The 23,140-nt window shown below is 42.4% G+C and overlaps 2 protein-coding genes across 2 annotated transcripts; one reads left to right on the forward strand and one right to left on the reverse strand.

The window, feature by feature from the left end:
* Positions 1-227: 227 nt before the first annotated feature.
* Positions 228-9,482, forward strand: sart3 (spliceosome associated factor 3, U4/U6 recycling protein). Its single transcript, XM_069709364.1, has 19 exons — positions 228-481; positions 1,533-1,659; positions 1,752-1,856; positions 1,946-2,130; positions 2,486-2,591; positions 3,096-3,220; positions 3,330-3,485; positions 3,931-4,069; positions 4,351-4,458; positions 4,564-4,641; positions 4,723-4,781; positions 5,151-5,260; positions 5,364-5,476; positions 5,570-5,646; positions 5,734-5,905; positions 6,032-6,483; positions 6,938-7,090; positions 7,218-7,405; positions 7,549-9,482. Exons 1-19 carry the CDS (start codon positions 272-274, stop codon positions 7,733-7,735), a joined length of 2,850 nt encoding a protein of 949 aa, XP_069565465.1. The 5' UTR covers positions 228-271; the 3' UTR covers positions 7,736-9,482.
* A 350-nt stretch (positions 9,483-9,832) lies between these two features.
* ficd (FIC domain protein adenylyltransferase) lies at positions 9,833-12,534 on the reverse strand. The gene is made up of 2 exons (XM_069709365.1): positions 11,919-12,534; positions 9,833-11,344 (listed from the first exon to the last, which is right to left on the reverse strand). Exons 1-2 carry the CDS (start codon positions 12,187-12,189, stop codon positions 10,260-10,262), a joined length of 1,356 nt encoding a protein of 451 aa, XP_069565466.1. The 5' UTR covers positions 12,190-12,534; the 3' UTR covers positions 9,833-10,259.
* Positions 12,535-23,140: the final 10,606 nt, after the last annotated feature.

Below are 23,140 nucleotides of genomic sequence, written 5' to 3' on the forward strand. Positions count from 1 at the left end.
AATCCCGAATCCCAAACTAAACCCGCCTACAAGATAACAAACCAATCACAAGGCAGAGCTTCCTCCCATATGATCAAATAGAAAGAGCTCCAACTAGCGGCTAACAATGGCCATTACATCTATCCAGTCTATGCGTTTGCACCGGAGAGGACGGACACGAGCTCGGCATCAGGCCCCGCCCCTCGTCAGGCCCCGCCCCTCACCAGGCCCCGCCCCTCATCACGCTGCTGCTGGTTAGGTTGGTTGTTACCAGGCAGACAGCTTTTCCAACATGGCAGCGTCTAGTAGCGCAGAGCAAACGCAGTTGCAAGATATGGAGGAGGAAGACGCGGGGATGGAGGAGAGAGCGATGGAGTCGGACGACGAGGAGGAGGAGGAGGAGGAGGAGGGCATGGGAGTAGAAAACTCAGACGAAGAGGAGGACGATTCGTCGGAGGACGAGAAAGAAAACGAGGCCGAAATCCAACGGTTGGAGGAGCAGGTAGATTCACCAACAGCCAAGCCGAGCTTTAACGTTTAGCCGAGGAGCTAACGAGAATGAATGGGTGGTAAACAAAGTCAGCGGCTGTAAGTCAGCAGTTTTAAAAGCGGTAAGCTGCTCAGTGTGGCGTGGTTCAGCACAAACAAAAAACACGAGGCGGTGTTCGCCGCAGTTAACCAAACAATTACACGAGTGCGTTTGATTCGACGTCACTCGCATGATGCTACCGTCGTTAGCAGACCTGCTAATCTGTGATGCTAATGGCATGTTTCGCATCACACGCGCCTTTTCGCTCTCCCTGTCCGTGATGGCGTCACAGCTGTCGGTGCAGTTAGAAAGAAAAATAAGCGTGGAAATAAAAGGCACACACTGTCCTAATGTCACGTGTAACCTGCTAAATGTGTTTTGACTACGTATCTTTACACCGTCATAATTGAATCTGTTGCAGTTATACAAAAAAAAAAAAATTAAAAAAAATGCTGGAGCAGCAGCGGGGGAACCAAGTTCATAATGTTACTTTAGTTTTTTTTTTTTTTTTATGCCACAGTTCCCAGTTTATTAGGTACACGCGGCTACAACTAATGCACTTCAATATCGAGCCTACTGTGCGACTACACGAGTCATTTTAGACGCTGCAGTTTTTGGTACTGCAGAATGATATGGCGTTATATATTCCCGAGTTGTTGTTTTTCTTCTGTACTGTATAATTACAATCATTGGTGTAGATGATGGATGTGAAATATTACTGTAGACTAGAGACACTCCACAGAATATAGAGCCACAAACATTCAAAGTGACCTAAATGTTGAATTTAATAGTTTCAAGAAAAGAAACCGAAACTCGCATGAAGTTGTTGGTTTTTGTCGTTTCGTTGTTTCTGTTGTCCTGTTTCAGGTTGGGCTTGTTGCACTGGAACTGTTTATCAAAATCAATTAAGTTATTGCTGCTTAAAAATTTGGGGTATTAAGATGGCAGTGGTAATGAGAATGAGTTAATTAGGATGCATTTAATTGTACAGCTCAACATCTCATTCCTCTGTGCAATTTTTCAGCTGTCGATCAATGCTTTCGACTACAACTGCCATGTGGATCTTATTAAACTGCTTAAGCAAGAGGGAGAGTTTATCCGTCTGCGAAAGGCCAGGCAGAAGATGAGTGAACTTTTCCCTCTCACTGAAGGTTGGTGTATTGTCTAATACAGTTCAGGGGTCGGAGGAATCCGCAGCTGTGTAATATTTGCACCTTAAACCACATTCTGTTAAATCCTGCAGAGATCTGGCTGGATTGGCTAAAGGATGAGATTCGTCTGACCGAGGAGGAGCCAAACCGGGAAAAAGTATACGAGCTTTTTGAGAAAGCTGTAAAAGACTATATCTGTGAGTACACTGCGTCAGAGTCACTGGCTTTGATCTGACACTCGCATGTCACATAATCTCAACATTTAATTCGGCGTCTGCATACACAGGTCCAGATATCTGGCTTGAATACGCCCAGTACTCAATCGGTGGCATGGGCTCACCAGGTGGAATAGACAAGGTGAGGTCCATCTTTGAGAGAGCGGTGACTGCTGTTGGGCTTCACATGACCAAGGGACAGTCGGTGTGGGAGGCATACAGAGAGTTTGAAAACGCCATTCTGTCTACACTGCAGGTTTGTATCTCCATCACCAAATGAAGTCTTCTAACTGGTCAGACATACACTCTTATTGTGTTCCTGCTTTTGTTAAGATACATTCATATGCCAAGACAGACTGACACAGTTTCCAAAACTGTATTAGGAATTGCAAGTTGGACACTTGTTAGATCAAAATCATTTTATTTCAGCATAGTGGTTAAGTAGTGGCAGGCACTATCTGTTCATCCTAATACTGGGTCAGAGAATGCCTTTGAATTGTTACTTTGCGCAGAATAAATACAGATACTTAAAATGCTGAATTGAATTCCCCTGGTGTCCAACTAAATGGGCTAAATTTCAACACCATTTTCTCTGCTGCCTCTCCTCTCAGCCTCAGCCTGGAAGGATTCCCAGCCGTGAGGAGCAGGAGCTGCTAAAAACTCAGCTTGGGCGAATTCATACACTGTTTCGTCGCCAGCTGGCAGTCCCCTTAATGGGTGAGGATGACGTCTCTTCTGTCCAGACAGGTTGCTGTAAAATGGGCTGTATTCCATGATGACATACGGCATAAGGTATGTCATCATGGCCCACCTGAAAAATGGTGAATTAACTGTTTAAAAACGAAAGATGACGCTGCCTTTTGGGACAAGTTAAAGATTGCAGGCTGGTGATGTGGCTTTTGAAATGCCACAAAACCATGCTCTTATCATGCTTTCAGTTTGTCACTGAAGTGGACTAGAGATATCACCTTTATTTCTGTCCCAGCTGAAAGGGGACTGTCTCTGCAATCTTAAAGACCCTTTCTTGTCTGAGCAGCTCACTTGTTGGCCACTAAATATGAGACATCAACACATCCCTGCAACAGTTCAAATGTATACCTCTTACTGTTACTCATCTACATCTTATTGATACTGTATGTAATGTGTGTATTTATTGATAGAGTTGAAAAAGGGAAAAGTGTGTTTAAACTTGTGAGACAATTGTGCCCTGCTGCTTTGCAGACATGGAAGCCACCTATGGAGAGTATGAGGAGTGGTCTGAACATGGGGTCGCTGAGACGGTCATACATCAGTACAAAAAGGCTCTGCAGCAGATGAAGAAGTGCAAATCGCACGAGGAGTCACTGGTAACTGACATCTAACTTCTCTTGGCTGAGAAATATCTATTACATTTGTCCTCCTTAATGCCCGTGAATAATATGCATAGTTAACATTTGCTTGCTTGTCTGGCTGCAGTTGGTAGCAGAACCTCCCAAGTTGGCAGAATATCAGGCCTACATCGACTTTGAGCTGAAGGAGGGCGACCCAGCACGGATCCAGATAACCTTTGAGCGGACTCTTGCAGAAAACTGCCTGGTACCAGACATGTGGGCAAAATGCACCACCTATCTTGTGAGTATTGGTCAGTGAACTCCCAGTCAGACTGTGATGTTTGCCGTGTAGAATAGGGATTTGTGTTGCTTCCCATTGCCTCCCAGTCTGACTGCTTTCATTCAGTGGCTAGAACTCATACATCAGGTTAATAACCAGTTTTTTATGTGCATCTTCTTTCTGGTGGCCACAGTGTCATGAAATTTGTCTTGTGTGAAGAAAGTTTTAGTGGTTACAGTATTCATGTCCCATTTTAGTTAAATGTGACCCTGTATCAATCACATTTCAACATTAACAGTTTGACTGGATTTGTTCAGTGTTTAGCAGTGTGTGAAATGAACCAGTAAATATGAATCTACTTCACTGTTTTTAAAGACTATCTTGTCGGGTATTTAAAACGTGACTCAATAAATCTCTGGTTTAATATCATTTTAACCATTGTATTTGTTTTCACTGTGCTCTACAGGATCGTCAGCTGAAGATCAAAGACTTGGTTCTCTCCACTCATGAACGTGCGGTGAGGAACTGTCCCTGGACCATGGGTCTGTGGAAGAGCTACCTGCTCGCCCTGGAGAGGCATGGAGCTGACCATCAGACTGTGTCAGGTAACAAGTACAAGCTGTTTATACGAGAACTCCGCTTCTGTTAACATCATGTAAACATTTTGAAGTCCCTGTGTATGTATTTGTGATCAATATTATTGAAATAACCCCATATATTATGTTGCTGTCAGATATGAAAGGTTTAAAAAAAAAGTGAGAATTATTGTAGAGACAAAACTATCTTGAATAGGTTTTTAACTACTAATGTTCTCATGGGAAATATCTTCCTTTATAGTGTCATGTTGGATCTTGTTTCATCTTATTTCATTTTGTCTTCCACTCAGATGTTTTTGAGAAAGCACTGAATGCAGGTTTCATTCAAGCGACAGATTATGTGGATATTTGGCAGGCGTACCTCGACTACCTGAGGAGACGCGTGGACTTCAGTAAAGGTGAGAGCGGTTGTGTGTCAAAAACAGTTCGGCACTGTGTCAGAAGAAAACAACAATTCAGATCATTCAGATGGCGTCAACATTTTTTTTTTGTTTTTTTGGCAGAATCAAGTAAGGAGTTGGAGGAGTTACGAGGAGCCTTCTCTCGGTCTTTAGACTACATGAAACAAGATGTTGAAGAAAGTGAGTGGATTTCACCGAGATTTATTTTGTGTTGTTCTGGGTTTGGTTTTCGTGTGATTCAACTGTCTTGTGTCACTGTAGGGTTCGGGGAAAGTGGAGATCCTTCTTGTATCATAATGCAAATCTGGGCAAGGATAGAGGTAAGCAGCGTTACTATGGCAACCATTTTCAAGCATTTGTGTACTGTAGTAGTCTACTCCCACGATATATTGTACCAGTAGTCTGGAAGCATAATGAAATGGCCTATTGAGATAGAAGGTAAAGACGTAAAGGACCAAATGGTTTTCAACCTGATGTAAAGTGTTCATTCTAAGCTCATGAAAACATAATGACACTTTGTTTTAGGTATAATTATGAATATTAAAATCCAGTAGATCCTCCTAAATCCTACACAGTGAACTTTCCAATAGACAATGTAAAAATATGTGTTCAGAATATTATATATTTTTTGACATACAAAGTAACTGTCACATACTATGTATGTATTTTCCTTTTCTCCTCCCTGCCAGGCCCTCCACTGCAAGAACATGCAGAAAGCCAGAGAACTGTGGGATAATATCATGACAAAAGGGAACGCCAAATACGCCAACATGTGGTTGGAGTACTATAACCTTGAAAGGTCTGTCAGTCCATCCCTGAAAGGAAAGAATGTTAATTGAAGTGAGGTCCTGATGCCTTTGTGACTAATCAGACAAACTTGGCGCCCTGTGTTTTGTTTTTAGGTCTTATGGGGACCCTATTCACTGTCGAAAAGCTCTCCACAGAGCAGTTCAGTGCACCTCAGACTACCCAGAGCATGTGTGTGAAGTCCTGCTCACCTTCGAGAGGGTGGAAGGTGAGTCCCACGGACGAAAATCGAAGTTGCTATGAAAATACAGAACCTCATGAATTACAGCGTGTCTCTGTATTTTGTGCCCCTCACCCGCAGGTTCTCTGGAGGACTGGGACGTGGCCGTGCAGAAGACGGAGACGCGGCTGAACCGGATTAACGAACAGCGAGCAAAAGTAGGCACACGTTGTCAGCACTGCAGTGAGTAGGTGTATCATTTGTCTGCTTTTGGCTAATGTTACCATGTTCTGTCCATCTGTTAGGCGGCTGAGAAAGAAGCCAACCTGGCACGCCAAGAGGAGGAGAGATCTGAGCAGCGGCGCAAGGCCAAGACGGACAAGAAGTCTCAGAAGAAGGTCCAGAAGGGAACCCGAGCCGGGGAGAAGAGGAAACCAGAACAGAATTATGATCATGGTGACTGGAATGAGGACTCCGGTAAGATGGACCGCCGAATGTTTGAGTGATACAAGTTGTTGTTTTTGTTTGTTTGTTTTTTCAACAAAACGAACTGTGATTTTATTACATATTCCATCTTTTTCTACTTCTCTGTGACATAACCAGCTCCTAAAAGGCACAGAGGAAATGGTCACCACACTGCGGATGAGGACATGGAGACTGAGACGGGACTCTTGGGGAGGAAGGCCCCCCCTGGATATAGGCCTGCTCCGCCCGGCACTAAAAAAGCCCCTCAGGGACCAGCAGCGGCCCCCCAGAGGCAGAACGATGACAAGCCGGAGCTTCGAAATGACAACGCCAGCGTGTTCATTAGCAACCTGGCGTACACCCTGGACGAGCCAGAGGCAAAGCTTAGGACGCTGTTTGAGACCTGTGGTCCAACGAAACAGATTCGTCCAGTCTTCAGCAACAAAGGAAGCTTCAAAGGCTACTGCTACGTACAGTTCGAATCCCCGTCGTCAGTCTCTGAAGCCCTGAAGCTGGACAGGCGGGACGTGGAGGGTAGGCCTATGTTTGTCTCGCCATGTGTGGACAAAAACAAAAATCCTGACTTTAAGGTGAGTGTGAACACAAGTCGACGTGTTTTTTTTCCAATGTAACCGCAGGTCTTGAAAATGCTTCAATGAATGAGTTTCCTTAAAGAAGGCCTTATGACGTATCAATTTAAGTATTGTCTTGCGTTTTATTCGCAAATTCATATTTTTGTTGCTTTGAACTTAAATGCATGAATCATTCTTAATTGTCGAATCCGTCTATTGATTTTTATGCCCCGTACCCTGGGCCGAATTGCGTTACTTTACCTATGAAATTAGGAATTGTTGTTGCTGCATATACGGCTGGCAAGTTCCAAGAAAATGTGATGTGATAATCGGTAATCCAGTGTCATAGCTGAGTTTTCCATCCAACGTGGCGTTTATGACTGTAACAAAGGTGTTACATGGTTTTAGATTTGTCTGGGTGAACCCTGCGTGGTGCAATACAAGTTCCATCTTCACATTATTGTACTTGTAGGTGTTCAAGTACCAGACATCAATTGAGAAACACAAAATCTTCATCTCCGGGCTGCCGTTCTCGTGCACTAAAGAGCAACTGGAGGAAATGTGCAAAGGTCACGGCACCATCAAAGATGTTCGTCTGGTCACGTATCGCTCAGGAAAGCCCAAGGTGAGGCATAACGAGGGGGACGGTGTCCAGGTCTTTGTTTAAAAATAGTCATCTCGACTGAGCTACCCTCCGAGTTATAGAGTCTGTTGTTGACGCGTTAACGTTCTCTGGCGGTGTGGCTCCACAGGGTCTGGCATATGTGGAGTTTGCAGATGAAACCCAGGCGTCTCAGGCAGTGCTGAGAATGGATGGCTTGGATGTAGAGGGCAACAAAATCGCTGTCGTTATAAGTAACCCTCCTCGCAGGAACCTGATGGATAAACCGGGTTCCAGCAGACTCATGACCGACACAATGCCTCGCCAGGTCTACGGATCGTAAGTTTACCGGCACATTTCTGTAATGCTTTGTCTCAGCAGATGTCTACAGATGCCCTTCTGAAATGCTGCCATTATTCTCCGACCTGTCGCCGGCAAACTAACTGTAAAAAGCATAAATCTTGAGTTTTGTCTTTTTCCAGGAGAGGGCGAGGACGCACCCAGCTCTCCTTACTCCCTCGTTCTCTGCATCGACAAACGGCGCCTGGAGGCAAAGTGGAGAACGGGACCGCAGCTGAACCAGCGCCAGGCAGCTCTGCAGAGAACGCAGCTGGAGAGCCCAAACCTTTGTCAAATTCAGACTTTGCCAAGATGCTCCTCAATAAGTGAGAAGATGAGCAAGAGAATTCTGACCGCCTTCACACCGAAAGCCATCTTGTGTCCTTACAGATTAGTGTTGGTGGTTTTTCTGTAGTTGGTAACCTGATGTCCCTTTAATCTCAGTCATGCCCCCATCAATCCATTCTGCGAGGTTTGCCTTAATCGCTGAGCTCCTGTCCTCCATCACCAACCCTCTTCAACCAGGGTTTTTCACCCGTAGGACGGTTTGATTAGCTTGTTTGAAGGTGACTGCCAGGCTATTTTATACGGGGAAAAAAAGTGTATCATATTTGCGTGTAAATAGTCTGTATCTAAAATTGTAAGGTTTCTTTTGTTGTGCATCGTTAAAAGGATCTGACAGAAACGTATGGGAGGGTATTTTTTTTAAATATTCCAAACAGCCAAACGTGTGAATGTTGTTTTAATAAGGAACATGCAAACGTTTGGATGTGATTTAATATATGCGTGTGTGTGTGTGTGTGTGTGTGTGTGTGTGTGTGTGTGTGTGTGTGTGTGTGTGTGTGTGTGTGTGCGTGTGTGTGTGTACATATGTTGGATGTGCTAGAGTGATGAAAAGACATTTTCTGGATGTTTTTAGGGAACCTAGGACTTTAGTTGTGTAATTTATTTCGGCCTCTGAGGAAACAGCTCACAAGACCAGCTGTAATTTTCTTTGTTCTGACTGTATAATGCAACTAATTAATTATTTTTGCTTAATAACATCTTTGTGTTACCCTCTGCTATTAATCATTAGTATTATGATGCTATGGAGGATTCCTTAAGGTTCCATTAAATTGAGATAATTGGCTTTTGCTTTGTTTTGAGGGCATGTTATTACAGTATGAAAGCTTCCCTCGTGTCATACCACACTGCTGATGCTTAAGTTATGGTATTTACAGAGCTTGTAACCGTTACTGTGACCTGTTAGGGAACATGCGTCATCATATTTGTCATGTTTGAGATATCAGTCTAAATTATGCGCTGTGGATCGAAAGGGCCCTAAAGGTAAACGAACCAGACTCCCATCACTGCTGTGAAATTAAAAGAGCTCACATGTGAGAGGGGCACACAACTGATTAATGGGTCTGTGATTATAAAAACTTTTTTAAACTATTTTGATCTTGACTGATATGAATGAATGATTAGCCCAAAATGTTTGAGCTCCAAAACTTTGTCAAGACAAACTAATTTAAGAATTAATTTTAAAATAAAAAGCTTCCAGTGTCTAAAAGGTCCCGACAAATTAGTTTAAGGTGTTAAAAAAATCAAACATAACCATAAATGTACTGTGATAATCTTGGATCATAATGAACTGATCATTTATCAGTACACTTTTCTTCATTTCACCCTCAGAATGAGCCTTTGATCTCTTCAGTCGTTTTTGTAATAAGAGGCTATTGCTGTCATCTGTACATATTTTTTAAGTCTGCAGCTCCTTCGAGACGAGAAACTACGCAGTTTTCCCTCTCTGTTTTCCCCATGTTAGAAGTTGACCAGTTGTCCAGCAGTTCACTTGTCTTGTTTGAACATTAATGGTTCTGTTTGTGTACATAATGTTCAGTAGACACGTTTGAAAAATTTCACCATAGTTTGTATTAAATAGAAATCTAAGTTTTCAAAACGGATGGAATAAAAGCTGTATGTATTGCTCTTCACCGCAGTGGCCTAATCTAAAAAAAAAAAAAAAAAAAAGAAAAAGAAAGAAAATAATAAAAATATGTCGGTTAGTAGAAGTCACCTTCAGTTTAATGTCCAGTACTAAAAAAAAAGTTGAATTGTGTGCATTGCTGTTTTGTATAATTTCTATAGTCAAATGTTTTAAATTTGGAATATAGGTAAATACTGAAAAGCTTTTTTTTTGTTGTTTTTTTTGTTCAATCTGTTCAAGTATTTATTTCCCTGCTTTTTAAAAATGTTCTCTTTTTTTCTACCCTTGTGTTTTTGGGAGGTGTACAAAAATAAGTCGCGTCTTGTTTTTAGTTTTTTTTTAGTTTCCTGGTCTAAAACTTGTTTTAATAAAGTCGTGAATTCATCTTCGATCCTAGTATGACACTCAGCTTCTTTAATTTAATATATATAAAAAAAAATTGATATCCCAATGCACAATGGAAGTTAATAGAACCCTTTTATTTGAAATGAAAATAAATAATGAAGGTGCTATTCAGTGTTAGGAGACATCATAATTATACCAAAGAAAGTTTAGTTTCCTCTTCACATCAGCAGTAGTCTCACTCCAAACTATTCTGTTTGGAATTAAATATGCCTCATGGTTACAGAGTAAAAGTTGGGAAATATTTTGAGAAAGCAAACCTACACACAAAATTTCAGTTCAGCATCCTGCAGCAGTTCCATTGAATTCAGCAGGTACACAAACCAAACTAAAACAAGGGAATGAAAAGGTAAAGTGTGGCCAAATGACGAGGTAATACACATTTTATGATGGGATTGTTGTTTAAAGAGCTACAAAATCAACTGACATCTATCCCTGTATGCTAGCAGCATGTCATGCTCCCTTTCTCTTCCCACCTCCAGCTCAGTTGTGGACCGGGATGGTCTGTTGTTGGCAATCGAGACAGGCCTGGTCCTGACCGGCTCCCGGCAGCCCGACTGCGTGCTCCGTTGTAGAAATCAACAGCGTGTCCAATGTTATTTCTGTGCATTTGGCTATAAAGCGAATGAAGGGTCGCACGTCGCCCTCGTTGGCCGTGTCCAGAGCTGCATAATATTCAGACCTTTGCTCTTTGCGAATAGTAATCGGTGGGTATCGCGCTTGCATGAGCACAAGGTTCATGAACAGCCGTGCTGTGCGTCCGTTGCCGTCTACAAATGGGTGCACGTACACCAGCTTATAGTGGGCGAGAGCTGCGTACTCCACAGGGTGCAACTGCAGGGTCTCGTCAGAGTTGAGCCACTGCACCAGCTCCTGCATGTGTCTCTGCAGGTCCTGAGGGTGGGGTGGGATGTGGTGGCCCACAAACACCTGGCTGGTGCGCAGCCTCCCTCCCTCCACAGGGTCCACGTAGCCGAGCACTCGCCGGTGAATCTCCAAGATGTCACCGACAGTGATGGCTCCTGACCTGGACAACAGTGTGGTGTTGATGTACTTCATGGCCACGTCCACACCGATAGCCTCGTTCTGCTCCTGCAGGCTCTTTCCAGGCACGGCGTACCGCGTTTCAATGATGTGACGGATCTCGGACAGAGTGAGCGTGCTGCCTTCAATGGCCACCGTGTGGTAGATGTGGTGGTAGTACGTTTCCTCCATCACTCGGCGAAGTGCAGAGTTGCCTTTAGGAATGGACATGAGCTGACGCACTTTACTGTCAATGATGCTGAAGTAACGCTGGTCAATCTCTTCCACCAAGGGGAGAGTTCGGTCTCGGCTGACAAGAGCTCTCTCATGACATGGCGAGATGGCCAAAGCCTTGGTGTAGAGGTGGTCTGCCTGGACCACATCCTTCTCCTCCTCCAGAATGGTCCCCAGCTCCGTCAGGGCGTCCACAAAGTCTGGGTTCATACTCAGTGCATGCACCAGCAACTTGTGAGCCTTCTCCCTCTTCCCAAGTTTCTTCATCTCCAGAGCCTGCTGCAGCGCCGCTTTGGCTTCAAGCACCATCTCTGCAACCACGAAATGACGGACAGCATCAGCAATATAGAGGTATCGATACAGCAGGTTTTCTAACAACATGGCAATATTGAAAATAAAATATCAAGATATCCAGGAAACCTTACAGTAGTGATCATTGTAAGTATAAAATCACCCGTTTTTTCCACTGACAAACTGAAAGAATCAGTACACTGATACTCAATATCCCGTAACTGATGATGACTTACTGTATAGTAGAACTGCAACTTGGTTATCTTCACTATCAGTTCATCTATTGCTTATTTTGTACTTTTTTGTTCTATAAAATGTCAAAAAAATCATGTGAAAATGGCCATCACAATTTCCCAAATTCACATTATCAAACTGGTGTCAGTCAGACACCACAAAATACAGAAAACAGGAGAAAAGCATCGTATCACCGACATGGAAACGGAATATTTAGCATTTTTCTTTACAAGAGACTTCAATAACTATGAAGTCCTCCTGTGGTCCATATTTTTGTTTGCACTGGACATGTCTTGAATCTTCTTCTTTAACATATGGCACCGAGTTGACCTGTGGAAGAAGGACATCTCTTGTTTGTACCTTTGCTCGGCTTGGACCTCTGAGGCAGCACATCAAGGGCAGTGAAGGGGACAGTGAGGCTGGTGGACTGCACAGCTGGAGGCTGCTGAGGACTCCCCCACAGCTGGCAGCGGAGCTGAGCGATGCCCCTGAGTGAGGCGCAGCACCGGTCCTCCACCCCGACCATGGGCATCAGAAGGGCCACCAGAGAGCCGAGAACGACGCACAGCAGCGGGCCCCATCCTCCGAGGACACGGCTGCTGGCGTAACGCCACACCGTCACAGCAGCCATGATGATCCCAGGTTAAATCCTCCATCATCTGGTGGCGCTGCGGCCCCCCATCTATTTCCACCCCGGCTTGGAGAGCCGAAGGGCGGCTGATAGGAGGGGAAAAACGGCCGGCATAACGCCTGGGAGCTAACAACACTTCCGAGGAAATTCAGCTCAGTTACCCAACTATTACCCCGGAGAAGATCGTTAGTTAAGTCAACTTTACTCACTGACCAGGTGGAGGAACTAAAAAAACAACAACCCCACTACATTAACGACCCGTCAGCTGATCACTTTTTTTTTTCGGTGCGTCGACACAGCTGTGTACAAACTAATACAAATCGTCGACTTCCTCGAGTTTAACATGTGAACATTCCCTCATATCATTGGTCAGAGGTGGATTGAAGCGCGGTGCCGATTGGCTGAAAATGCAGCAATACAAATAATGGTTCGTACCGTTTTCTGATTGGTTAAAACTTGTTACACTATCTCCTCAGTCTAACCTCTCAGGCAGCATCTTTTACGGTCAACGGCAACAGAGCACATTTATGTACAAGTAGAAACGTGTCGAAAACGAATGAAATATTTGATAAAAGTACATTTGTTTCCCCATCGCACCTGTGTAAATTGCCTGTCCTATCAATAGTTCAACCGGAGCATTTCGTCATCCAGGGCGGGCTCTCATCACCACGCCCCTTCCTGGGAGAGAACATTAGGTGCGTTGGCATCGCTGACTTAAAGTCATGTAAGCTGGATTTACAACATTGCATGATGGTTAAACGTTGTGTCCGACTTTAGTGGGCGATGCAAAACGTCACGATGCCACAATATATGCAGCTGCAGTTTTCTGAATCAGGCGCTGCACCGGTCAGAACCTTCTCTGTGACGACACTACTCTGTCATGCTTGGTTTTAAGTTTCACCGATATGCACGACATGACGTTTGTTTGTTTTTTTATTTTAAGACCTTCAGAGCAGTTATGTCCTGTAATTATCTTTCTTAATTTATTGATCTGCTCCTTCTGTAGCTCAGGTTTTACATCTGGACACAAACACACTGTAGTTTTACATCCAGCGAAAAAGCTGTAAAAAGAGGTTATTTCTGTTAAACATACTTAGATTTATTCAACAATGATGTAAACTGTGTCTGGTCTGTACATTTTAGAGAGCAACAAATTTGGGTGAATTAACAGTGTCAGATTATCAGTCTGAAATATTGAGGTTTACACTTTGTTGAACTTGGGCTCCTGCTAGTATAAAGCCAATATGTGTCAGCCCACAGTCCTGCATGTTCTTTAATGAGGCAATAGGAGAAGATGTCAGGCTTCAAGATATTTATTTAACAGCAGCAGAATAACCAGTTTACAGAGCTCTGGGTCCAGGCTATGTTTCCCTGACCGCAACAGAGTATGTGTCAGTTCACGAAGTCTGATCTCCTGACTTTCCCTCACCCAGTCTTCTTATAGTCCAGACACCAAAAAGTCATGTGTATCCTTTGTTGGTTGGTGGAGGTGGTGGTTGTCTTCCTTCACCCCCTGGAGTCCTCCAGACAGCCGTCTGTTTCTGTTTATGCCTCAAACAACAACAGTATGTGACCCCACAGGTTGCCGACCCCCTCCTGTGACCTTTTGGTTTGGCACAGTACTTTCACTCTCATTCACAAACACAGCCTTTTGTCTACACCTTCATTCACAAACACAGCCTTTCGTCTACCCCTTAGGATTAATAGTTGATAATACGACCTATATATAATTAATATGATATGGCATACATATATGTTATATTATTGTAAACATAACCTAGCACAGAATCGCACAACTTATACATTTAAAATACAAACCACAGGGCAGCTGCAGGCTTTCCAGACAGAGTTATATGGACAAGCTCCTGCTGACACACAGCTGGATGGATTTTTATGTGCTGGCATGTTGCTTATTGATGATGAAATGTTTCATGGTACAAACCTGAACACGGCAGGCAGGCAAGATGATCTACGTCTTTGTAAGTTCTATTGTAAGGGCCTCACTGTGTTCAGAGCCCTGACGTGACTTGTGTTGGTATTTGGAGCTATATATCCATAATGGAAGTAAGCTTAAGTAAAAATGAAAAGCAAACACTGCGAGATCAGCCGTTGTTGTCAGGTTAAGTATGCCACCTGAAGTAGAAGGGGTGTAGAATAAGAAAACAAGATAGAATAGACCAATCAGAAAGCAGGATTGAAAAGACCAATCAGACAGCAGGGTAAAATAACTTACTTTGTTGGGTTGTCCTGATAATAAACATGCTTTTTCAGCACATTCAATTTAACAAACATGTGCAATGTTATTTATTTATATTTTGTGATGGATATTTACTTCAACCTTCCACAGTTTTTGTAGTTTACCTGCTAGATTTTCCACTTGAACCACATAGTCTGACACTGCTTTGACTGCAACTGATAACAGGGGGCCACTTTAAATCCACCCACTCAGTATCACAAACTATGAGTAATTGGCCATAGAAAAATTATACATCAATATTTGATTTTGCCTATCACGGTGTCACACTTTGTTAAAGTCAGAAAAGGAGAAGAATCCACAGCACCTCCAGAGTTGTACTTCTACCATACATATACAGAAGAGGGCAGCATTGCTCTGCTCTGCAAACATCCCAGTCATCGTACAACAAATCCGCTAAAGACTGCAGCAGCACTCTTGGCCCCACATCAATATAATGAAAATGCATGTGTCTGCCATTCAGTTTTTTAATACAACAAAAAGGAAATCTATATGAAGCCATTTTAATATCATCCTCCTCAGTCTTTTCTAAAAACATTTTGTAATCTTTCTGTTCTATTTATATCTATTTGTCTTTCATGATACTGGTATTCTATTATATTCTGTGTATTTTATTACAAGCTTTATTCTTTAATGTCCATCATCTATTTACAGTAAAACTGGCATTACAGAAATTACCACCAGCTGTGGACAGCATGCGGTGATGAGGGTTGATTCCAGGCTGCATGCCAAAATGTCTTGAGCAGATGGTCATGGTGGGCTATCAGCTCTAAATAGCCGATATTCACACACAGCCTGTAACTCTGCAGGAACACACTGTCAGCACAGATATTGCTGGAAAGTTATGAATGAATGTCAGTGTAGATGATTTTGTGTGGAGTGAGAGATTCAGTAGGCCTGTCTGAAATTTGAGGTTATGAATTTGTCAAGTCATTGCACACACTGAGCTCTGGAGCTGGACACTAACAGTCTTTGCTGCTCTGACCTACAGCAATTTCACCTTGGAGGATAATGGAGCCACCTGTTGAAGAGTGCTTGAGCTGCATTATTTACACCTGTTATTCATGCCAACTTCTCAAAGCAAAGAGGTTCGCTGTGACAAAGTAGAGAGGCCAAAAGCACACAGATCAGCCATTACATTAACACTCTGCCTTAGGTTATGTAGGTCCATCCTCGTGCCACCAAAACTGCTCTGACCAATGAACTTCACGAGATGTCTGAAGGGCTGTGTTCCAAATTACATACTTTCCTCAGTACACTAAGATATAGTACTCTTACATGTTAGTACTCTTACTTGTGTAGTACTCGAGTTTTGACAGCGTGGCTACAAAACAATCGTAGCATTTGAATGCACCACCTGCCAAACTATCTGCTGGCTTTGTTATTTTAACCAGACATGGGCGAGTTTTTGTGCCCTCTGTTTAACGAACACAATAAACACACTGATGGCTTCTGTCCAACAGCAGTATGGTTGTACTTAGTGAAAGCTTTTGTGGAGAGGTGTTCTGCAACAGCTGCAGCTTCCTCAAACACCGAAATTTCAAAATTCTTTACCAGTAAGTCTGTGGTCCCTCCGTTTCTGCTATGTTGCAAAGATGGTGACAGATGAGTGTGAAAAGTGTCCAGCATTTCACACTCAATTTTTGGATTGTTTTGAGTGCTCCATCTGGATAATTGTAGTGCACTGCATGTTTCCACACATGTCAGTGGGAACGCAATTATGGAATTTTGCATCTAGGTCAACACCTTATACATTGTTCAGGAATGGTTTGAGAAACATGACAATATTTGGTGTGTGGCAGGGTGCTTTATCCAGCTGAAAGAAGCCACTTCCGTCAGGGAACACCATATGAAGGGGGTGTATGTGGTCAGCAACAATGTTTATGTGAGTGGTATGTGTTCAGTTCTGATGTTCTCGTGCCCACTGTAGGTGCTTGAGGCAGTGAACAGGGGTCAGCGTGGGCCCTCTGCCCAGTCTGTGGCTATGCAGCCCCATACGCAGCAGGCTGTGAGGCACTGTGTGTCCTGACGCCATTCTATCTCAGCCAACATTCAGGTTTTCAGCATTCTGTGCATCATTGTGCCTTGGGCACCAATGACCCTGTTGCTAGTTCATCGCTTGTCCTTCCTTAGACCACTGTTGTACTAACAGCTACATACCAGCCCTGCCCTGATATTCTTGTCGTAACCATTCTCACTCCTCATGCCTGAGCCTAAACAACACTGCAGGTCACAGAACCTGATGGGTCACAGATTTTTGCGTAATACCTGGAACACCCTACGGAACCTGTTGTTTTAGAGATGCTCTGACCCAGCTGTCTATCACAGTTTCACATGTGTCAGAGTTGCTCCGATCATTATGCATGCCCATTTGTCCTGCTTCCAACACATCAGCTTCAAGATTGGACCTACCATTTGCTGCCTAATATTTCCTAGCCCTTGACAGGTGCCATTGTAACAAGATAATCAATGGTATTCACTTCACCTGTCACTGGCTTTAATGTTGTGGCTGATCATATTTATGTTGATTCTCTGAGAGAGTGGGTGGTGGAAAGAAGGAAAGAAAGAAAACGTGGGGAAATTTTGAATCAGCATGCTGCCAATGATTAAATGTGATGGGTTGAAAGACAGCAGCTGTCTGTGGGACACAGGCTCTCCCTTTTATGTATCTCTGGCTCAAATCACACTCACTGCTGCATAATTTCGTCACTGCGCCAAGACATTTTCTTATTATTCTTCAGTATGGAACCAGCCGTCACTCCATAATGCATGAAACCTACCCAGCCTATAACTATGGAGCCCCTGAAGGGTCACAAGAAGAATTTGCACTCACATACCCTGCATGCAGTTTGTGTTTCCCCATTATAAAACTGATGTGATCATAATTACTTTATCACAGCCTGTTCCAGTTAGCATCAGCAGTCAGTGACAGAGTGAAGTGAACTACCTTCTCTAGTTAGCTACCCAATTGCAATGAGTGCTGTTGAGTTGCTAAACGCAACTGAGAGTGCGCCCATTCTTATTGTGGTCACAGCTATAGCTGTCTACTACGTAACAGTATATCATAATACAGCTTAGTCTGTGGCTCACGGGAATGCAAAATTTGTTGCAAGGTAATGCAAAACTAGTTATGAAAAAAATTCCACAGTGACCCCTCAGCCTCCGTGTATATGCAGGGCTCCTGTTTCAAATGTTTTGTGGACTGAGTTTTAATTCTCTGATTTCTTATGTGCTCCTGCTGTTTTTACTTATTTTTTACCCACAAATGTTTGGTTTAATCTGCTGCTAGTCTTTCTGTGTCTGCCTATGCTCCTTCTGTTATCAGGCACGTCCTCCATTTTTCTAATTTTGATAGTAACCTATACTCAACCATGGGGAATGGAAAATTGAGTTTTGTGCTGTTGTGATGAATCCAGTGGTTTTATACATGGAAGCAAAGGATGCTGGACCTTATGTGTTCACTTGTCATTTCCAGTTTTGGAGATGAAGAAGCTAAGTCGTTCCGAGGAAATTTGTAGAGAAAGTATGACCACCTGTAACTTTATGTTGCCTCTGGCAAAGAAACCACCGGTGTAGTTGAGTCCTTCAGAATATCTGACAAAACCATTTAATTTCCACAACCAAATTTACATGTCTGCAACCATCACTGTGGGTAGATGTATTTCTCCGGGTCCAGCAGTCATGCAAGGTGTACCGCTATTATTTTGTTTTGGAGCAACAGTTTATTGTTGTTAAAGTGCATGTCTGGCTGGCATTGTCGGACTGGATACTTAAAGCTGTGCTCTGTGTTACTTGTCGTGTTGCTGCCATCATGAAGTGCAACGAAACCAACAGCTGTGTAACCTTGGCTCTGGAGGAGAAAGATTGTTAAAGAGATAGAGATTGCCAGTGTAGAGATTAAGACATGGATACTTACAACACTGAATGGTATAATGAAACAGTGTTATCTGTTGGTTCATGCTTTGGAGTTTAGTCCATACTGTGTTCTAAGAATCAGAATATCTCTTGTTTTAGTTTTGACCATTTTGTTTTTAATGTGGCTAGTTTAAATGATCATACTTAAGAAAGTGCATAGTTAATAACTTGCACTTTTATTGACTGAAGTATCTATAGATCGGACACTGGCTTTTATACATCTCTTATATAACTCTTCCCCTCCCACTGGTGTTCCTAAAACAGTACAGAGGATAAAATTTAGAAATAAAATCAAATTGAGGTTTAACAGAAAAAGAGGATGCTTAACGAGTGTGAAACATTAGTTTTGCTCCATTGTTGGATTCTGTTACTTTGGCTGCAATTCGTTAGCTTGCAAAACGGACGAACATCAAAGCAGCAACATCTCAGCCACTTTTCCATTTAAAGCTTCAAAACAGTCGACACTTCTTCGGTTCAAAAGCGAGGAAAAATATAGCAGAACGAGCAGCTGATGAAGGAGGAATGATGGCATGAGATGAATGGCCCTCAGGTCATATTGCAGACCATGGCTTTGCCCATCTGGCATATGCTCACCCCTCAGCTGTGGAAAAAGATAAAACTGTATGAGTCTGCAGTTAAATGAGTGCTAATTTTATTAGTAAATGCTTCATGTCACTTTGGGATTATAATCAGAATGGAACAGTTTGTTTTTATCTCCCATATCAACGTTGTTAAATGACTGTGATGCATGGAGCATAAATTACAGACGTTCACATCTGAAAATTGTTGTTCACTGAATATTTTGCATAGGACTAGGTTGCTACATGCATCTGTATGATTTTCACACCAGCTGACATTAACTTGAAGCACGCTCCAGAGATGACCTGTCACAGACTATTACAATAACACAGTCTTTTCACTGGTTGCTGCAACTGTGCTTCTAGAGGTAGAAAATCCATCTGCCCAACGGGGGTGGGGGCGACCTGTCAGTGCAGGAAATAAATCCCTCTGGCAGCGGCACCTTGCCTCGTCCCGTTCCGACTCACACTTCTCCATCCAGCCTTTGCGGGGCCGTCAGTCTGCTTGGCTTTCTGTGTGAGACGAGGCTTTGTTCTAGGTGACAGAGCTGGGTGTCAGAGATAGAGGATCTCGTTAGGCAGTCAGAGGGAGAGCGATGGTGGCTCTCTTCACGCTCTCCAGGTATGGATGGTTCAGCAGGCAGGGATGAGGTGGTCTCAAAATGGATGACAGAGTGAAGGAGAGATGCACTCAGAGTAACAACTGCCCTCAACTGTCAGCATCCACAATTCCTATCTCACCACAGGGTCTGCTCCAGAAGATTCACACACTCACTGGCAGAATGACAAGTGCTGCTACAAGACGATTTGGGAGGTCAGGATGTCTTATTTCCCCAGAGAACAGAGGGTTGTCTTTGGTTGACCTCAGCCTGACCAGGAGCTCATCCAAGAAATCAATGTTCTCAGATGTTTCTTCTGTTTGTGATAGAGGAAGGCATGGAACAAATGATGGCATTTATTATTATTATTATTATTATTTTTAAACTAAACATTTAACTGGCTTGTGTATTTGGATGTCCATCCGGTTGTAATCTTGATAAGTGTTCCAGTCCATATTAATATACACCAAAATGAACAAATGTTCATATGCACATTACATATGGTATAAAAAACAATGTTACAAACACCCCCGACATTAATAAGGTGCCTTGAGAGTTAAAGGCATCATCACCTCATCTCTACATGTCACCCTAGACCCGTTATAATTCACATACCACCCCAGTAGATCCATGAAGGATGATCCTACAACTTTTACTCAGGAGGGAAACTTTTGTTAAAATGCATTTTGTAGATTATAGGTCAACATTTAACACAATCATACTCTCAAAGCGATTTTTTTTTTCTTCACCTTCGCAACTGAGAGTATCTTGAAGGAAAGCATTAGCACCTGGTTTGGTAAAAGCACAAAACTGGACTACCTGGCCTTTAAGAGGGAATGACACTCTGATGAATGCGCCATAAAATTCACCTGCTCAGACCTGCAGGGTATTTATCATCAAGGAGCCTAGCCACCTCAACAACAGACTCCTTTCTTTGTTACTGTCAGGAAGACACCATCGCAGCCTGAGGGCCAACACGGACAGAATGAGAAGAAGCTTTTTTCCCCTCAGCCTGTTTCCTAAATTAGAAGTGCGCCTAGGACCACACATAAACACTAACCCATTGCTGCCATCAGTACAGTTGTAGTTTGCACATCTTATTGCCATGCACAGCACCTTATTCTTTGTATACATATTTCTATTTTTATATTTGTTTCTATATTTCTATATAGATCTTTTATTGCTTTCATTTTTTAATATTTAAACACTTTTTGCTTCGCCTTATATTTACCTAGCTGGTGACAGGTACCCAAGCATTAAGATGGTAAATGTAACAAATAAACATTTGAGTTTTAAATTTAAACCAAAAGATTACAATTAACAGCAAACAGATAACGTAAATAAAAATACATCTGAATTCCTTAAATACGAAAGATATTGTAGATTCTATAATTTATAGTTGTACTCTAAATGACATTTCCTGAATAGGAGCCCCACGAACAGTCTGCTGTGTCCTTGAGCTTCATGAATACTTTCTGGAGGAATACACTTAAATGAATTGACTGAGTTTACAGATAGTGCACAATAGGCAGCCATACAGGAACTAATGTGACAATAGACAGTTCATCTTAGTGAATGATAGTGAATGATAGAATAATAACAATGTAGAGTTTGGGTGTTTTTTGCTTATGACTTCTTGCCTCAAGCCTGGAGAAACTCACATGATTTATTCAATTCACACCTATCTGTCTGTACTCTTCCTCATTGTCACAAGTTCCCAAAGGCAGTCATTTCACACAGAAGCACCCTTTGTGAAAGACCAAAAAAAATAGAAGGTATTGGTTTCGGTGCAGGTTTTTGTGTCTGAACTTTGGTCTTGCTGGTAGAAGATGTGTTCAACATGGTCAAAGTTGCTTGTTTATCAGTGGTGTATACCCTCAGATTATAGACTCAAGCCTGGACTCATGTGGCAGCAGGTCAGATCCTGCAGGCTGGTCACTGGCTAGAGAGCCTCAGCAAGGCCAACAGGTGAGGAAATGATCTGGTGGAAAGACAGGAGACAGAAATAATTGGGTCTCTGCTGAAAGTCAGCCATTACCAAGGACTTCCCTCAGGCACTTCTTGATGTTTCACTTATTATCTCACTTCCACAGTGGCCTGAGCTGTTCAGACAAGTGGGTGTGCAAGCCGCCAGCTCTGCCGAATGTACGCAGCGATGATTCAGGAACTGTGAGCAGCTCATTATTTTCTTCACCAAGAGATGACTGCATGGTGACTTTGTTTGGTTTCTTTGGTAACATACAGAAACATGCACCTCAGGTCAGGTTACCTGGCGCCGCGCTAGTGGCAGCCTGCTGCAGCATCTCCCCCCTGAGAGCCCCCCTGCTGTAGTGAAGAAATTTCCCCTCGGGGATTAATAAAGTGTATAAATCTAAATCAAAATCAGAAGTGGACAAAATGAAATTATTGCACCTCATAACACAATTAAACACAACACAGTACCAAATGGTGACAATGTTTGCACGTGTTTGCCTTCAGATGTTTTAATCTTATGAGACAATAAAGAAAATATGGTCCAGATTGAAATATCTGTCTAGATACGTTTTATGATCCCCACAAGATGACATCTGATGACTTTGATCTTTAACTTTATATCTGGCTCCACACGAGGTCAAATCTTTAATTTGTCCACTTTTTATTTGTATCTGTTTGGTTTACGTTGAAAATGATAGTGAAACCAATGCCATGCTCATTTGCACCAGCTGTACTTATGTACTGATGTTAGCATTTTAATACAGTGTAGCTTGAAAGTTTTCTGCAAAACATTTTCTGCAAAAATGACCTAAAACATCATCAGATTTTCCTGATAATAGATAAAGAAAAGCCAGTTAAACAAATGATGTAAAAATATTTATTTATACATTATATAGACATTTATTTATTTCGGAAAATGATCCGATATTATAAATGATACAATATTACATGACCAAGTATGATAATTTTGTATGATTTTTTTTAAATTGGGTTAATTAATGAATTACTTTCAGGACTTGTGTGGACTCCTCAGGTCATATTTATGCAGAAATGTAAAAGTTCTAACAAATTTTCAACTGTATATTGAACAAAGATGTTAAACATAAAACCTGCATCAGCATGTTAGCATTGTCATTTGCATGTTGACATTAGCATTTAGCTCACATCACTGCTATGTAGGTACAGCCCCACAGAAAATAACAAAAACATTTCAATTTCACATGCAAACAAAATGTCCGTGCTTAAATTTTACTTAATTCTTAACACACATTGAAACATCTCAAAGAAATGAAGATAAGAATATGACATGACAAATATCTCATATGCCTCATATAACAGAATGATGAGTGAATGTCGCTGGCTGGAGTTGTTTTTGATGTGGAGGCATGCAGCGCCAGCAACATCTGATAAATCATTGTGGGCCCATATGGTAATCATACAAGTATCCCATCTGGAGGCTGATTTCAACATATTAAACAGAAACAAATAGCCAGAGGCACCTTCCTCACCATCTTTTCACGCCAGCTTCACATTTCCAAGTCCTGCATGTCAGGATAAGGATGCCAGAACTTCATTATCTGCGCGCTTCTCTGGAGTGACAAACTTAAACCGAGCTCTGAATTTAACAAAGT

Source organism: Brachyistius frenatus, unplaced genomic scaffold (genome assembly GCF_029030835.1).
Source record: "Brachyistius frenatus isolate BFR_SWC_R1_liver_20210118 unplaced genomic scaffold, ASM2903083v1 Contig_83, whole genome shotgun sequence".
NCBI lineage: Eukaryota > Metazoa > Chordata > Actinopteri > Embiotocidae > Brachyistius > Brachyistius frenatus.

Bases quoted from the DNA above. Each gene is read 5' to 3' on its own strand.
- sart3 (XM_069709364.1), top strand. From the start codon at position 272: ATGGCAGCGTCTAGTAGCGCAGAGCAAACGCAGTTGCAAGATATGGAG. The intron at 2,131-2,485 runs GTTTGTATCTCC...CTCTCCTCTCAG, and splicing joins CCATTCTGTCTACACTGCAG to CCTCAGCCTGGAAGGATTCC. The intron at 7,406-7,548 runs GTAAGTTTACCG...GTCTTTTTCCAG, and splicing joins CCTCGCCAGGTCTACGGATC to GAGAGGGCGAGGACGCACCC.
- ficd (XM_069709365.1), bottom strand. From the start codon at position 12,189: ATGGCTGCTGTGACGGTGTGGCGTTACGCCAGCAGCCGTGTCCTCGGA. The intron at 11,345-11,918 runs GTACAAACAAGA...TCGTGGTTGCAG, and splicing joins GAGGTCCAAGCCGAGCAAAG to AGATGGTGCTTGAAGCCAAA.